Source organism: Chionomys nivalis, chromosome 3 (genome assembly GCF_950005125.1).
Source record: "Chionomys nivalis chromosome 3, mChiNiv1.1, whole genome shotgun sequence".
NCBI lineage: Eukaryota > Metazoa > Chordata > Mammalia > Rodentia > Cricetidae > Chionomys > Chionomys nivalis.
In genome coordinates this window covers 37,156,348-37,174,805 of record NC_080088.1, presented here as the reverse complement: position 1 = coordinate 37,174,805, position 18,458 = coordinate 37,156,348, and the positions used below count along the sequence as shown (strand labels likewise).

Below are 18,458 nucleotides of genomic sequence, written 5' to 3'. Positions count from 1 at the left end.
GAAACCCTACCTAAGACTTACATGGAATAGTACCTACAAACCAGAATGTCCACTCTCTGTATGGAGGCAGCCTGCTGTTAAGCACAGGACTCTAATTTAACAGTGACAGGTTAATGTTTGGTGTATTATCCAAGACAGTACTACTTCATTTAGAGGCTTGTTACTATATTTACCCTAAAAGTGAACTACTTTTGTTATGAAGGGAATAAACCATCTTAAAATGTGATAGCTTACTTGAATGTACAGTAATACTATGTTCTGCTGTGCAAAAAGGGCTGGGTATTTAAAGAGAGGAAAGAATTTCATTCCGGATTAAATGAAACATCAGGATAAAAGAAAAGACCTTGTTTACAATGTGTAATTAAGATTAAATTAATCATCTTTCTCTCATTAAGCATATTATTTTACAGAGTCATTACGGATATTCAAATCATATTGCATTGGAGTAAGAGGATTAGGGCCTAACATAGCTTCTTTGTCTGCCTAGGACAGCAGCTAAGAGAGTACTGAGTGGGGAATCAAGCATCGTGCTAAGCAGCTCCCCTAGAAAGAGGGCAAACGAAAGGTGTTGCCTTATTTTCCTTACATTGCCACATGACTGTGTGTGATGCTAATCTACTTAATCTACAGAAACAATGGGGGGCATTGAAGACAATATCTGCTTTTTTTCTCCTTCGTTCATTTTCATGATGTGATAATTATTTTTTGAAAGACACATGAACAGGAAATAGTTGCTGTGTTGTTGGCATCCATCTGCATTTCTTTCTTCTGGAAGACATGGTGCTGGCTGTTTGGTTGGTCTTCTTCATCTACACCTGGATCACACGGATTCCAGATGCTTCTGCTACTTCTGCAATCAAGAGTCACCATCATCAATGCCTAGCTTCAGTGAGACAAACACGGTAAGATACAGAAATACAGTCATCTAGAATTTCCCTCTTTCTCCTAACAGCTGCCTCAGACCTTCTGCTGATCTAGAAATGTATCTTTAAGGAAAGCCCATTTTTCTTGCAGTATCTGTGTCTTTAATAGTACTGACCCATCAGAATAAATCACCTCTGGTTAACATCCAAAAGCATGGGCTCTTCCGTCTTTGGCATTGTTTGCTTAATTGTATTTACTTGGGGAGAAAATAGTTAAATGTTTCGTATATGGGTCATCCTTCAGAGAGCTGATATCTTCAGTGTGGCATGAATTAACAATGATACATAAACAACTTTTTTCAACATTAATTTTTTGGAGGTAAATATAGTTTTTATACATTGAAGAGATAGTGTAAAGAATCATAAATACCATTTATTATCTGTTGAAAAGTATTCATTTATTTAAAATATCTTCCTGAATATTGACTCATTGTCAATGCTATTTTCCCATCAATAACATGAGCTACCTGGATAGAACCAGGAGAAATCTGTGTATTACAATAACCAAGGTGTCACAAGTTGCCTGGGGCTTCCCTGGTTTCACTAAGAGCACCCGGAATCCCCCAGCCTTACAAACTGGACAAATCATTCACTCCTTTACCCATAGAATGTCCATGCAAAAGTCCTCCTTTCTTTTAAGATTTGTCAAAAGACCTAATCTTTGAAGTGACAGATGTTCAGCAGCTTGTCCTTATAATGTTGCATATTCATGAAACACTCACCCACCAGATCAGGAAAAAGAACAAAACATTTAACCAATACCTTCAGAATCCTCAGGTTTAAAGAAGACAGAAACTGCAGTCACAATTCCTGGTCTTCTTTGTGCTTTTTAAAAATGTTCTTAGTTGAAATAGAATTACATCATTTTCCCCTTCCTTTTCCTTCCTTCAATCCCTCCAATGCCCCAAGAAACTCTCAAGTTGATAGACTCTTTTTCTTTTATTATTATTGTTACACAAACACACATACACATGTGTATGTATGTACATATGTGTGTATGTATATGTGAATGCATGTGTATGTGTTATATACATGTGTATATGTACATATGAGTATATGATGTATGTATACATGTGTATATGTGTGTATTCACATATGTTTATACCCAAATATACGAATATAACCATTCTGAGTCCAATTTTTATTATCTGCAATTTATATGGTTTCAGGATTGACAAGTCTTTGTTGGACAACCAATAAGGGGGCTCCTTCTCTCAGCTGTCATTAGTCACATTTAGTTCTTTGCTAGAAGTGGGACTTCATGAAATCTTCCATCTTCCACATTCGCATTTCCACTGACACTGCCATTGTTTCAGTCTTGTCGATGCAGTCATTTCTAGGAGACTTCACAGCGGACTTCCTCTTATTTGTCTCTTACGATCTTTCCACCATGAACCATGACAATGACCGACATGGCAAGATATAGGTAAAGGTGCATTAAGTGTCACTCACATGTTAGTGCCAACCAACAGCTGTCTGACTGGACTTAAAGGCCCACTCAACAGGAAAGAAAGCATGTCTGGTACTGGACCCAGCCAACTTCCCAGAACTCATGGGGTCATGGGCCTGAGAAGAAAATCTACTACTGTCATTTTGGTCCTGCTTTTTAAAGTGTGCCTCCTACACTTTCCTTCCAGTCTGTTCTCAGACCACAGACCTGAGATGACACGGGGTCTAGTTAAGTTTAGCTTCTTTCTGGATCCTCTCTAAAGAAATTAAGCATGAATGAAATATTATGTCAGACTATGTGTGATTTTTGGTTTTGTTTGTTTCAGGTTGCTTCCAATAATAAATGGAGAGTATATTAATTATCATCTATCATTTAAGGCGATATATTTTTATGGCTGCCCATAGATGCTAATGAAAGGAAAGGGTAAATTATAATAAGAGCTATTCTATCATACTAGTCTGCATCCATGCCACAGTAGCTGTAGGGAGGAAAAAAACATCACACAACTAGTGTCGTCATTCACCTACATCAATAGGAGGCAGTTAGCTGCACTGGGCACACACAAGGCAAGCCCTGGCAACAATGGATCAAGAAAGGCAGGGATGACCCAGAAGGCTTTGCCTTTACTTCTGAGCTATTGGCCATCAGCAGATTCCAGGAGAGAAGGAATCGCTATCTTTAGTTCTGTGTCTTTGTTCAACCCACCAGCCTCCAACTGATAGCTCCAGATAGCCTGGTTAACCTCCATGGATTATAAAAAATTAGAGATGTGCATGGGAGAGAAATTTGCTTGTATGGTGGGGAGGTGGGAAGTAAAAGTGTTCAGTGTACAAGGTGTGCATGTATGAAACTGTAAACAAGAGCAATAAATTTAAAAAGCTAGATTTACTGCTTACTACAATGTTTAAGTCAACAGTGAACACAAAGTCTTTTTGGTAAGGAGGGACCTTTTTCCTGAGGTTAAATGCCTCTTTTTATTTCCTTTTAAAAGAAAAACAACTTACGGGTTCTATAGGTCAGGTTTCCTCCAGGGGAAACACTCGGGTTTCTGTTCTCTGAGTTCCAAATGCTTGTTTTCCACTTCTCTGTGTACTAACTGAAGAGCCCTTCAGGCCACAAGCCAAAATATGATTCATTAAAATTTATATCTGCTGCATGTGTTCTGCAGTGAGCAATCCTCTAGGGCACTGAGGATCGTGTAAACCACCACCCTAGTTCAAAGCAGCCACTTAGGATGAAACAGAGGCACTTTCCCTGGGTGAACACAGTAATCCAAGAACCAGTTTCTACACTGCTATCAGCATTCACTCATGTAAATATTAAAGCATTTGGCAAAAATACAGTTGAGCCTGTATAGGCTAGGCTTCTCCATACTTTTCTTGGAATAATATATTATGAGGTTCTTTGCTCGATACCCCACCTGATTACCCACAACAAGTAATGGTACAACTGATTAACCATCTGCCCCTTATAACACAAGAACACTAACAGAACGGAGGCAAAAGGAAGATATAGTCTTTGTTAGAAAATTGCACACTTTGCACTTTGCTTTGTGTTTGTATCAATTATTCTGAGCCCTGCTTTCATTCAGTCAGATCTGTTATATAAATCAGGCTATTTATTTTCATTCAGATTATAAAAATATTGCTTTCCATCAAAAATAACATTTCCTTAGGCTAAACATTTTTAAAAGTCTTTTATTCTAATATTCCCCAGGTTTCTAAGAAAGGCAGTGGGGAGAAACTATGGATACAGAAACTTTTGGCAAGCGAAAATGTATTTCTTTGCCTAGGAAAGACATATGGTTCTGCTGTGGTCATGCTGTCCTTGAGCTGTTTAGGTCGATTATAACTCTAAGGCAGAACTTAGTAATCATTACACTATCCTACAATAGGCCTGTCTTTATCATTGTTTGTTTGTTTGGGCATACCTTGATGCTAATATATTTAATTGTACATCTTATGAGCTAATCTTAATACTGTTTTATTTTATAGCAAGCTTATAAATTTCCTGGTAACTGAACACTGGCTCTTATTAACTGTTCAGAACAGACACTAGCAGAGATCTCTATAGTAACCTACAGATTATTCTTTTTTATTTGTTTGTTTTTTGGGGGGTTGGGGTTTTTTATTGATTTTTATTGAGCTCTACATTTTTCTCTGCTCCCTTCCCTGCCTTACCCCCAAGGTCCCCATGCTCCTGATTTACTAAGGAGATTTTGTCTTTTTCTACTTCCCATGTAGATTATATCTATGTAAGTCTCTCTTAGGGTCCTCATTGTTGTCTAATTTCTCTGGGATTGTGATTTGTAGCCTGGTTTTTCTTTGCATTGTGTTTAAAAACCACTTATGAGTGAGTACATGTGATAACTGTCTTTCTGTGTCTGGGTTACCTCACTCAAAATAATGTTTTCTAGCTCCATCCATTTTCCTACAAAATTTAAGATGTCATTTTTTTCTGATGTGTAGTACTCCATTGTGTAAGTGTACCAAATTTTCCTTATCCATTCTTCAGTCAAGGGGCATTTAGGTTGTTTCCAGGTTGTGGCTATGACAAACAATGCTGCTATGAACATAGTTGAGCACATGTTCTTGTGGTACGACTGAGCATCCTTTGAATATATACCCAAAGTGTTATTGCTGGGTCTTGAGGAAGGTTGCTTCCTAATTTACTGAGAAATCGCCACATTCAATATTCAAAGGGGCTGTACCAGCTGGCATTCCCACCAGCAATGCAGAAGTGTTCCCTTTTCCCCACAACCTCTCCAGCATAAGTTGTCATCAGTGTTTTTGATCTTGGCCTTTCTTATAGGTGTAAGATGGAATCTCAGAGTTGTTTTGATGTGCATTTCTCTGATGTCTAAAGATGTTGAACATTTCCTTAAGTGTCTTTCAGACATTTTAGATTCCTCTCTTAAGAGTTCTCTATTTAAGGTCTGTACTCCATTTTTTATTGGATTATCTGTTCTTTTGATGATCAATTTCTTGAGATCTTTATATATTTTGGAGATCGGTCTGATGTGTGGTTAGCGAAGATCTTTTCCCATTCTGTAGGCTGTCGTTTTGTTTTGCTGACCGTGTCCTTTGCTTTACAGAAGCTTTTCAGTTTGTGTGCATTCCTTCAGCATTCCAATCCAAGCCTCACACTGACGTGAAAGGTCATGAAAACAGTAGCACAGTTAGCAGATTTCTGATCTTTCTTCAAACAAGATAAGAACTCCAAGCTTCATATAAATTTTTTTAACTTACTGTACCATCTGAGCTCCAGATAATGACTACAGACTAACTCTAAAATTGGTCTGTTTTCCTAATTCCATGAGGGCATCTGAACCCCCAGCACTGAGTTCATGACCTGTTACAGACCCAGGTGACATACAGTAGCTGCCACGTCTCTAGTTGAGCACACTCACTGGATGTCTCATGCAAAGAGATGTTCACCTGCAGATCTATTCAATTTGTAGGCAAAAGCTATTGATAATATAATATATAATTCCTACATAAGAGCATTGTATGTTAATTATATATTATTAATATATTGATATATAATAATATTATATATAGTATAATATAATAATAATAAATAAAATAATAAATAATAAATAAAAATAGTAAACAAAAATCATCTGCACAACAGGACATGCTTCTAGAATGAGAAAAGTTGATGTTCATAGTAACTCTAGAAAATGGATGGAATGTAGGAGGTTCCAACTTCACTTCTAAAAAGAGAGAGAGAGAGAGAGAAAATGAGAGACATTTTTTAGTAGCTAAATATGTGACCATGACCTGGAAACATGGATTCAGGCTACCCCAAATACCATATTTTAATAGTTTATTTTATATAATATACCCTGATTACAGTTTCCTCTCCTTCCACTTTTCCCAGTTCCTCCCCACCTCCCTTATCATCCAGATACACCCCCTTTCTGTCTTGTTAGCAAACAAAGAAGAATCTAAAATTAATAATATTTAAATAGAAAAGATAAACAAATCAGAGTGAGATAAAATAAACAGAAGGAAAAGAGCCCAAGAAAAGGCACAGTAAACAGCCAAGACTCAGAGACTCACTTGCTCATATACTCAGGAATCCTACAAAATATAAAACCAAAAGCCATAATATTTACACAATTACCTGATGAATAAAAATTAAAAAAGCACTTTTAATCTTTATAAGGGAATACCTTCTTTATGTCTCCATGTCAAAAGCTAGAGCATAGAAATGATTTCATACTTTCTTTGAGTAATTTCTGCATTTTCATAGACATCATAAGAGAGTTTTGTTTACATCCACTTATAAAATTTCAAGTGTGCCAGAAAGATGTTTGATCCTCCCCAGGCAATGCTAAAATGTTTTAATTCTTAGTTCTAATATGGCCTCAGAGAAATTAGAGGCCCTGAAATCATCCAAATTTTAAACTTCCCTGCCTCAAGCTACTGCTTTCCTAGTCACAGACTGAGATCTTAGAAGCCTCACACAAACACGGTTCCTTGTTGATCCAGAAAAGTAGTGTCCTCAATCAAAAGGAAAGGTTCTGGCTATTACCAAGAAAAAAATTATAGCAATAATTTTTTAATGTCTGTAGTACTTTGTGGTCAAAAGCAATAAAAGATAATAACGCTGGTATTCTCTTATAATATAAAACAGTTTATAATGACTATCCCATGCATTATAAACAATATACAATTGTGTATATAAACATATATAACACCAAGTCAGAGATTTTCAAAGCAAACACCTGTATTCATGAGGCATCATATATCTACAAGGGTACATGCCAGCTATCTGAGAGGCATGTCCTCAAGTGCAATTTCTAAACAATTTCTGGATTCCATTCTTTATTACCGCTTTATTAAAGTAGACTAACCTGAACTCTCACCATGTCTCCTTCATCACCTCCCTTTAGTGATTGCTCTGCCTCATGTGACAAAATCCAGGCATCTCTCTCTTTCCTAACCATGTTGTGTGCATCCCTCTCGTACAAAGCTTCCTGAGAACAAAGAGACAATTATAAATATTAAGGTTGAGATAGTGAATGATTCTATATCAAGTAACATATCATTTTCACACTGGCTTGTTTCCCACCTTCTTTTAACAAAATTAAAGGAAGAACCTAGTTAACACCGAAAATGATTTAAAAGTCATATAATGTGACTTTTAAAATAAAAGCCAGAAGATATTTAGATAATTCAGGTGCATTTTTCAAACAATGTGAAAAGTTTTTTTGTTATTCAATGTACTCACACACATTTGAACAAAATTCAGTGCTTGTTTCTATAAAACTAATAAAAAGGAAATTTATGCAAAACCTAGTTTCATTCTAACAATGACTAAATTCATTTAACACATAAAATAACTGAAGAAAATATATCACCATTTCGTTGACAAATTTACTTTCTCTAAAGTTTTATTCTTAAATTTAGTAGGAGTCAACATTTATATAAATTATTTTGTTCTCTTTGTAAAGGTAATATTAAATTTAAAAGTTATTATCAATGTATATACACATTTTCTTTCCAAAAATATGATGGGTAAGAAAAATCTATGAAGCAAGAAATGGAAATACAAGTTCTTAGAAAATAATATAAATTTTCTGATAATTTAAAGAATTTATTCATTTATTTTTAAATACTTAATGTAGGTATTCAAGTTACTGGGTACTTTCAAAGGAAGAATGTCCTTCTAAATAATCAATATCTAGGTATTTTTAAACGTATAATGATAGAATTATAGAAGCAATTTATATTTACTTGGGGGAATTATTTTATAATTTTTAATTGTGTATGGGGTTCTGTATGTGTCTGCAAGGGCGTGTGTCTGTTCATGTCTGTGGGAGTGTGCCTGTGTAAGCCTGTGGGGGTGTGTCTGTGTGTGTCTGTGTATAGGGTGTCTGTGTGTGTCTGTGAGGGGGTGTCTGTGTGTGTCTGTGGGGGGGTGTCTGTGTAAGCCTGTGGAGGTGTGTCTGTGTTTGTCTGTGTGGGGGTGTGTATGTGTGTCTGTGGGGGAGTGACTGTGTGTATCCGTGAAGAAATGTCTATGTGGGGGGTGATGCGGAACTGTGTATTCTGTGGGGGGGTGTCTGTGTGGGGGTCACTGTGTGTGTCTATGTTTGTCTGTGTCGGGGTGACTTGTGTGTCTGTGAAGAAGTTTCTATGTGTCTGTGTGGGGGATGTTTGTGTATGTTTGTGGGGGTGTGTCTATGTGTGTTTGTTGGGGGTGTCTGTGTGTGTCTGTGAAGAAATGTCTATGTGTGTCTGTTTGTGGAATGTCTGTGTGTGTCTGTGGGGGTGTGTCTGTGCATGTCTGTGTGGGGTGTGTCTGTGTGTCTGTGTAGGGGTGATTGTATGTGTCTGTGGGGGGTGTCTGTGTGTGTTTCTATGTGGGGGTGATTGTGTCTGTGGGGGTGTCTGTATGTGTCTCTGTGTGTCTGTGGGGGGTTCTGTGTGTGTGTCTGTAAAGAAGTGTCTATGTGTGTCTATGTAGGGGATGTTTGTGTGTGTCTGTGGGGGGGTGACTGTGTGTGTCTGTGTGGGGGTGACTTGTGTGTCTGTGGGGAGTGTCTGTGTCTGTGTGAGGTATGTCTGTGTATGTCTGTGGGGTATCTGTGTGTATCTGTGTATGGGTGTCTGTGTATGTCTGTGGGGGGTGTCTATGTAAGCCTGTGGAGGTGTGTCTGTGTATGTCTATGTGGGGGTGTGTATGTGTGTCTGTGTGGGGGTGCTGTGTGTGTCTGTAAAGAAGTGTCTGTGTGGGGGATGTTTGTGTATGTCTGTGGGGGTATCTGTGTGTGTCTGTGTGGGGGTACTGTGTGTGTCTTGAAGAAGTGTCTATGTGTATCTGTGTGGTGAGGGGTTCTGTGTCTGTCTTTTGGAGGGGAGTTTGCAAATGTAGGTGCCAATGGAGCTAGAGGTGTCAGAGTCCCTGAAGCTGAGGTCACAAGCTGCTCTGAGTCGCCCCATATGGGGAATGGGACCCAAACTCCTGCCCTTTGCATGGCAGAAAACACACTTGCCCACTGAGCCATCTCTCCAATCCCTTTAAGTATTTATTTAAACATGTATGGTACAGTGCAAGAATTTGTAAAATTGTGTTGAGGGTACAGCCCACATATTCTCCTTGCAAAGAAATTAAGGTAAAAAAAATCCAGATGAAATAAACATGGACCACTCAGTGCAGGTCAGATAAGCCCTGGTGCCTGTACCCCTCTGCTGCCAAGAGAGTATTTCACAGCAGGCCTGAGCTCAGCATACTTGGGGTTCTTAATTAAAATGCATCTGTATTTCAGTCTCCTGCAGAGGAATGCTTCTGAAAAGACACATTAGTCACATGTCATTTATTTGTTGTATCCAAAATATCATTACCAGAGGAGTAATTTTTACAAATTTCCCATTATATGTTATATCTACACTTTTGATTTACAAAAACAACTAGCGAGCTTTTATTAACTACGTGCTGTTTTCTACAGGAACAAGTTATCCTGAAAAAATATTAGAAATGTAATTTTATACCCCAAATCTAATGAATCAGAAACTCTGGGCAGAGACCCAGGAAAACAGAAGAGCTGAATGCTTACCAAACATCTGGGCTGATGTCTTGAATGTAGTAGGCATTACTTGGAAGCTACCTCTTGCTATTAGTGTATACATGTGTGGGGTGGTGTTTATGTGGGTATCTAATTGACTTGGGCTCACCATTTAGGCTACTAGTCGATGAGCAAACTCTGGGGATCCTCCTGTCTATGTCTTTGGGATTACAAACACATGTGGCACCATGACTCTCTTGGTGGGGGTAGTTAGAGAGATCAAATTCAGGTTCCCATGCCTACTCAGGAATTACCTTATGGCTGATTATCTCCCCAGTCCTCTATCATTACTTTTAGTAAATAGTTTATCCTAGCTCCTTAGAAGGTTTTCTTTAGTGTATTCTAGATTCTTGGGAGAAATAGTTCTGTGTTCAATTATTCACAGGATATAAAGATTTAATATATTTAAATTCAGATCCACTGCCTTCTATCCAAAAGAGATTCCTTTCCCAAACTTAACTATTCATATTATTAGAAAAAAAGAATACATCTCTAAATCCCTGAGGATTCGTCCAGTATCCACCCTATTGAGAGACCACACTGGACCATCTCACAAACCCTCTTCCATCAGCTGCTTTGGGATGTGAAATTCTCCTAGTCAGAGTCATTTTCTTGATTCAGTGCTAGTGAGAATATTCAGTGAATACTACCCAGGGTGCACATCTTGGTTTAATCCCTAGGACCTACAGGATGGAAGAAGACAAGAGAATTCCACAAATTGTCTTCTGTCCTACACAACAGTGTCATGGGAACCACAAGAAAGCATATGCTTATGTGTATACACACACAAAATAAATAAATAAATAATAAATAAATAAATAAATAAATAAATAGTGTGGCAAGAAAAAGCATTAAATAAATTGCTTCTAAAAACTGTTTTGTTAAAATTTGCATCCATGTTCCTAGGAAATGGTGGCTCGGCAGAAAAGTATTCCCTTTGTCCCATTCCCTTGCTCACACTCACAGATGCCCAGAGAGACAGGACTTTGTTTCCACATAGCACACCACAGAAAGGAGCTTGCCATGTGCACTTTGACCTAGAGAAGGAGAGGTAGAAATAGTTGTCTATTCCATTGTTAGGTTTGCCCAGGTCCAACAACCCTTGAGCCCTACAAACTCCAGTAGGTCTTCTAGCTGCAATCTCCATCTGTCCTTCTACCTGCAATCTCTGTCTGTGCAACAATCTCTGCTTGTTCTGGCTTTGAAAACCCTGTTTTCATCAGTTTACAGTTTTGTAATGTTTTCACCTCCTTACTGCTTTAAGGCAGAGATTGTCCAATCAATGTCAGTCTCTTGGGTGCTTGTTGAAATGCTCATTCCCAGGTAGTTTCTTCAAGGTGTCTTGTTGAAATGTTCATTCCCAGGCACTGTTTCCTCGAAGCTTTCCTTAGCTGATATGGGTGTCTGTGAATCTGACCTTTGATTACCTTCACTCACCTACTGTTTCTCATCTAACATATGTACTGTGAGAAATGGTGTCTGTCTAGGTATTAAATCCCTTTGTGTTTGTTATTTCAAGTACTCTAAAACTTGTTTTACCTACCTACCCTGCCTTTATGTGGCAAAAATACAAATGTTGACAGATATTTGGCTTAATTTGAACTAACAAGATGAAATTTTATGTGTTTATTTTAGACCACACTACGTTAAGCAAGGTGGATAATAAGAATGAATAAATAAATGTATCTTCAAAATATTTTGTACTAGCTAGTTTTTTGTCAACTTAACATAAACTAAAGATACCTGAAAGGAGGAAACCTCAATTGAGAAAAATGCCTCTACAGGGTCCAGCTGTAGGGTATTTGTTAATTAGTGATTGATGAGGGGAGTCCAGCCCATTGTGGGTGGTTCCATATCCCGCGTTCTATAAGAAAGCAGGCTAGGCCAGCTCATAGCCCTGGTTCTGGGCCTGGGTGGTAGCTGGGTTGGTCGGTCTGCTGACTCTCCCTCATCATCACTCTCAGGGAAAGCTCTTCAGCACTTCCCTGACTAGCTTACCCAGTGCCCTCACCCCTTGGTGCCAGCTCGCTCACACCCACACCACCTGGGTCAGAGCTACTGCTTTTCCCAGGTGAAGTACAAGGTCCCCTCTCCCAAGTTGCAGGGCTCATTCTCCCCATCTATGAACCACTGGAGCATGTGAATGGACTAGACTTGCAGATCCAAAATTGCAGGATCTCCATGACACAAGGAAACAGCATGATATTCAAGAAGAGTCCCAGTGAGGGCCCAGTATCATTGGTGTAGCAGATGTAAGCCAGATGCCTCTAACCAGATCAATGACTCATTGCCATGAACACTTAACAAGTAAAGATGTGCAGACTATGTGACTCCCTGTGTCACACTACAGTTTCCACATCAAGATTTTTGTTTGTTTGGTTGGTTGGTTGATTGGTTGGTTGGTTGGTTGATTGATTGGTTGGTTGGTAGATTGATTTTGGTTTGCTTTGGTTTGGTTTTGTTTTTCTTTTAAATTTTATTTTATCTTGGAGAGGAGGTTGATATGAAAGGAAAGAAAGATGAATGGGATCAGAATTCATGATGTGGAACTTATAAAATGTTTTTTTAAATAATAAAGAAAGAAAACAAAAAGAGAAACAAAGAAAGAAAGAAAGCAGGCTGAGCAAGCCATGGGGAGCAAGTCAGTTAATCAGCTCCCCTCCACGGCCTCTGCATCAGTTCCTGCCTCCAGGTTCCTGTCCTGTTTAATTTTCTGTCCTGACTTTCTTCAGTGATGGACTATGGATGTGGAAGTGTTGGACCCTGAAGTCCATCTACCAGGAGGAGTCGCCCCAAGAGACCATCTCTCTCACCACGGTTGATGTAAAAGCATGAGGATTTTATTAATTCTGTCAAAACAGGGTCTTTCAGCATTCGAGAAGCCAAAAAGACCCTGAATGGCTGGTACAGGCTACTTTTAAAGTAAAAAGCCACAAAAACAAGGGAGGAGTCTGGGGGTTGCCTTATTCAAAGGGCTATTACCAATAATTGGCTGGAGAGCGGTTGCCAGATCAGATGAGGTAAGAGGGAACATTTTAGGGTTACTTTGCCCCTTTCCCAGGGACTGAGTCAAAACATCTGTGGACATCTGTGGGTTATCTTGTCCCAGTTTCAGGAACGGAGCTCTATTTGGAGAACACTCACAAGGACTCAGGGAGATGGAAAGTTCCCAACATTTCAGTATGTGCATGAGTAGCTGTTAGGTCCTTGGTTCCCAGGGGAGGGGTAGCACTAAGGCATGGAGGCTGAGAGGGTTCAGAATGGCTTCAGAATTGTCAGAAATGGCTTTAGAGTTATCCTAGAGTTTTACAGAAGCTTACACCAAATGGACCTTTTCCTCCACAAGTTGCTGTGGCCATGGCATGTCATCACAGTGAAAGTAACCCTAACTAAGATATATATGTATCTTTTTCTCGGAGGAACAGTGTAAGGGAAACCAGAATGAGGAAAGACGACAGTACGAAAGTCTGCCCCTTAAAACGTGAGCAGTTGTTACACATTGAGGACCATGATTTCTCTACAAGGCCTGGATTTGGAGGTGAGTGTTTTCATCAAAAACCCAGGCCAAAGTCTACCGCACTCTCAAGATGGGTCTAAAAAAAAAAATGACGTGATTGGTACTGAAGCATTAATCAATGCCATCTGCTAAAGTAAGTAAGTAAATAAATAAGTAAATACTTTCAAATACCTGTATGATTATCTTCCCTTGACTGGGAAAAAGTGGCAACATACACATTTTATGCTGACATTCAAACTCCTTTTTTTTTCTATTTTTGACATCCTTGCCAATAGAATATGCTCAATATTTAGAAGACATATAGATTTGCAACATGGCAACTTGCTCTTTCTACTCTAAGCTGAATGGGATGGCAGGACGCTAATTTGTAGAATCTCACCGATTATTCGTACAAGCTATAATGCCTGGTTTTAATGGTAGAACAATAGCAATATCCAGTGCCACCAATTGCTCTGTTGAGTTTATTTTCCTCCTTTTTAATGTTTTTAGCAATTAAAACTTTTTTAATATCTAGCACTGTGTTAAGCCTTTTATGTACTGTACCATTTACCTTCACAGTCATGGCACCATCATGAACCTTCACATCCCAGTGTAAAAACCCAAGGTAGAGAGGTTAGAAAGCATCCCAAGTAGTAAGTGGTTGAAGCAAGATGTCGTGGCAGGTGGCGATGTTGGAGCAGGGCCCCAGAAAGGAGCCTTGTAGAGCTTAGTGTTCTTCCCTTGCAGCTCTTCTACAAAGTTTCATCACTGAGAGACCATGTTTTCCAGAGATGTACAGGGAGCTTGACATCTTTCAGATAAACTAAATTTCTTTGAGTTTGCCTGGTTGGTTTTTATTTGTTTGTTTGTTGTTTGTTTTATGGAAACAAAATCTCACCCCTACAATTCTCAAACTGACAACTTTTCAAAATACTGGAATATGCAAACAAGGGAAGGGTAGATGAAGAAAAAACAAGACCCTCTGACAATAAAGCAGCCCCCGAACTTGGATGAACAACCAGTGAGAATTGGAAGAAATGTGATAATCGTTGCATATGCGCACAGCCAAGAGAAGCAGGCAGGCCTGTAGATGCCATGGAAAGTTGAAGTGTTAATGGAAAAAAATAAATTATCAAGCCACTGTTATTTGAAGGGCTGTTTTTGGTTTGTTATGGATTGGTGTGATTTTTCTCTCTTTTTTTTTTATGTGTCAGTATGTTGTGTGTATATGTGTGTCCACACAGATGTGAGATCACATGTGCCAGTGTGGATTCACATGATTACATATGCATTCAGAAGTCCAGAGCTGATTTTAGGACTCTTCCTTAATCAATACTCATTATTCATTGAGGCAACACCTCTCAGTTGAATGCAGAGTTCCATGGTATAGCTAGTTTGGCTAGGCAGCTCCCTCGGGGGATCCTGTGCTGAAACTGTAGACAGTCTGCCATGCCCATCAGCATTTATATGAGTGCTGGAGATCCAAACTTTGGTTATTACCCTTACACTGTACCTAATAGACAATCTCCCAACCACTGGTTTTCTTTGGTAATTTTCCAGAAACCACTGGGTTGCTATTCTAAAGACGTGATTTAAACTCTATTTCGTTAGTGAGGCAGACTGTCCTGATCATGAGAAGAGTGGGGAAGGCTCTTATCAGTCAGGGTCCTGGACCCCATCTCCAGCATTCCTGACCCACTAGATCTAAGTGAGGAAGACTGAGAGTTGCATGGCTTGCAGATGCTGCTGACACTGCATTGTCAATGATGCTGATGCTGTGGCTCTGAGAATCACACACTGAGAGCCACTGGGTTAACTTAACATCATCAGGCTTAAGTCTTGGTGAGTCTGTTACTTTTGATTTCCGGAGTATTTAATCACAGTTTTTGGATTGCAATTTACAGTCATAGAAGCCTGGAAATTAATCAGGTTTAAAGATATTCTTATTTAGTGCTGAGCACTCAACAGTTGCACATTCTTAGCACTCTGAGAAGTTCTGGGGCTTTGAACTGACTGCTACCCACTGCTGAAAGAAGCTTCTGTGACCAAGGCTGGGAGCAGCACTGTTACACACACTGCTCTATAGGTATAAATGTGCATGACTAGAAGGCAGTTTGACAATGCCTTCCCCGCCCACAGTCTAATGGCATCCCCAGTGACTATTATCAGGTTGGCAGTACTAGGAACAATTTCCTCCTGTGGATTAAGCCCCATATCTGATCAGAGAACATACCTGTACCAGCGCAGCACAGGATCAAACCAGTCAATTATTCCAGAATGGGTGGGAGAGGAGATCTTGTGGCTTTGTGCTGAGATGAGGAGCTATTGACAATTGATGTCTCCCTCAGAAGACAGCATCATTCTTCCTGGAGGACGTGATGACTGAAAGTCTGCCTATGCTCATGCTAGCACCACTAATTGCATTTGATTTTCCAAAGAGAAAAATAAGAAAGAGGACTTGGGGAGTGGTCAGGATTAACATTGGGATCTAACGAGGGAATGTAGCATTGGTGTGGATATAATCACAATACGGTGTGTGTGTGTGTTTGTGTGTGTGTGTGTGTGTGTAAAATGATCAAAGAATAAGTAAAAGTGCTCATTTAAAAGCAGAGGGTATTTATTTCACTGTCCTTCTGAAGCTCCCCTTCTTCTTTCTCTACCTCACTGTTTCTCTGACAATCTTCCAAAAGATTCCACAACTCTTCACTAGAATTTTCAATAAGCTTGTGCTCATCCAGAAAAGAGTTTTCCAAGGTTTGGACAATATAGCTGACAACTGTGGTGCAGGGGAGCTGTAGCCGTTTCCTCCGTTCTGTGATTTCAAAAAAAAAATCCGGAAAAGAAGCTCGGCGTTGGATCCTTTGAGGCCACTAGGCGGCGCCAGTCGCACATGAATTGTTAGAAACTGGCCTCGTCCTTGAAAAAAGGATGAATCATGAATCCTTTCATGAACCTTTTCAATAGAAATTCAAGATTGGTTGTCTGATTTATCTGTTATTTATTTATTTATTTTATTTGTTTTTTTTTGTCTGTTGTTTTGAGGCTATTGTGAATGGTATTGTTTTTACTGATTTCTTTCACAATATGTTTGTCATCTGTATACAGAGGGCTACTACTAGTTTTTGTGTGTTAATTTTGACAGCCTTGCTGGAAGCGCATCAGCTGTAGGTGCTTTTCAGGTGGAGTCTTTAGGGAAGGGCACACTGATGTCTCCCTTTCCTATTTGTATCCTCTTCACCTGCTTGAGGTGTCTTCCTGCTCTAGCAATGACTTCAAGCCATAATTCCTGAAGTTGGTTCCTCGATTAAGTTGTTCTCTGGGATAGAGGAAGAGGTGTTGTTGTTGTTGTTGTTGTTGTTGTTGTTGTTGTTGTTTAATAGGGTCTTTCATAGGGACATTAGCAATAAAGAGAGAGAAATGGCTATACTTATTAGTGGACCTCACAGCAAACAATCCACAGACACCTTATTGTTAAATGTGTTTCAAGAATTAGCAGAAACACCAAGGAGTCCATCTAAATGCTGAAGCTCAGGCCCAAAGCCTGCATTGTAACTCTGCATGGTAACAGGATGCCAAGGTGAGTGCCTGTGGAGTCTGCAGAATGCAAAGCCTGCACCCTCCTTTCAAGGTAAAATGTTTACACTTTCAACCTCCACCCTGTGCATCCTTCTCACCTCCAGAAAAGCATAACACTGGCCCAATAGTCCCTCTTTGCCTGATTGTTAGGAAATACATGATAAGTGTTCTAAGGGATATGGTTTCTAAAATGTAAGCGGAGACTGCTCTTTCATCCCCAGATTCGAATACTCACACAGAAACTATATTAATTACAACACTGCTTGGCCTATTAACTCAGGCTTCTTATTAACTAATTCTTACATCTTTTATTAACCCATTTCTATCAATCTGTGTATGGGCACGAGGCTGTGGCTTACTGGTAAGGGTCTGGCGTCTGTCTCCTTCTGCAGCTACATAGCATCTGTCTGACTCTTCCTACTTTCTCTATATATCTCTTTCAGCTAGGCAATATTCTGCCCTGCTATATGCTGAAGCACCTTCTTTATTAACCAATGGTAATAAAACATATTCACAGCATACAGAGGAGAATTCCACATCATCTTCCCTTTTCTGTCTAAATAAAAAGGACGGTTTTAACTTTAACATAGTAAAATTACATATACAAAACAGGTATCAAATAAGAATTACACTTATGATATTTCTTTATGAGTCTAAAGTTTCATATCTAATTTATTTTTATCATACCTAAGGAAAATTATAATTATCTGTCTTTAACTCCCCAAAGACCCCAGAAGAATATAATATTACCTAAATAAATAGGAAGTGCTAAGTAAGCAACTTCCAAAGTTCTAGAATTGACAGAGACATCTTGTTGCCTGGACAGTCACCCAAAGTTCTTCTGTAATGTTGGGGCATCCATCTTCAGCCTACAGGTCCATAGTATCCAGCAGACTTTTCCATGAAACAGGAATTTGAAAGACTGTTTCTCCTATATTGGCAGTTCTTTCTTCTGTCTCCTGCAGAATGTCTGGCAGATTCTCTCATGAAACAGGAACCCTGAAGGACCATCTCACCTTCTTTAGGCAACTTCAGCAGTAATTTTTCTATGGATCCTACATGTCCAGTTTATACAGCATAGAGAGCAGTTTCTTGCCCAAATTACTAGCAAACTCCAAAAGGAGACTCTTGATGATCATCATCCTCTTGAAGTGATTGGTGATGCCAGAAGCAGACATGTTTCACTGTTTAGAAAATCTAAATTCCCTTTTTTATTTTTTTATTGATTTTATTGAGCTATACATTTTTCTCTGCTCCCCTGCCTTCCTCTCCCCTCTGTTTCAACCCTCTCCCATGGTCCCCATGCTCCCAATTTACTCAGGAGATCTAGTCCTTTTCTATTTCCCATGTAGATTAGATCCATGTGTGTCTCTCTTAGGGTCCTCATTGCTGTCTAGGTTCTCTGGGATTATGAATTGTAGGCTAGTTTTCTTTGCT

General features: G+C 39.2%; 1 protein-coding gene across 1 annotated transcript in view; it reads left to right on the top strand.

Annotated features, from left to right (window-relative positions):
* Positions 1–777: 777 nt before the first annotated feature.
* Positions 778–18,458, top strand: part of Gabrr3 (gamma-aminobutyric acid type A receptor subunit rho3) — a 53,670-nt gene continuing 35,989 nt past the window's right edge. Inside the window, exons 1-2 of the mRNA XM_057765728.1 lie at positions 778–902; positions 13,375–13,487. Of these exons, the coding sequence (XP_057621711.1) occupies positions 778–902; positions 13,375–13,487 (238 nt within the window). The remainder of the gene's footprint in view (positions 903–13,374; positions 13,488–18,458) is intronic.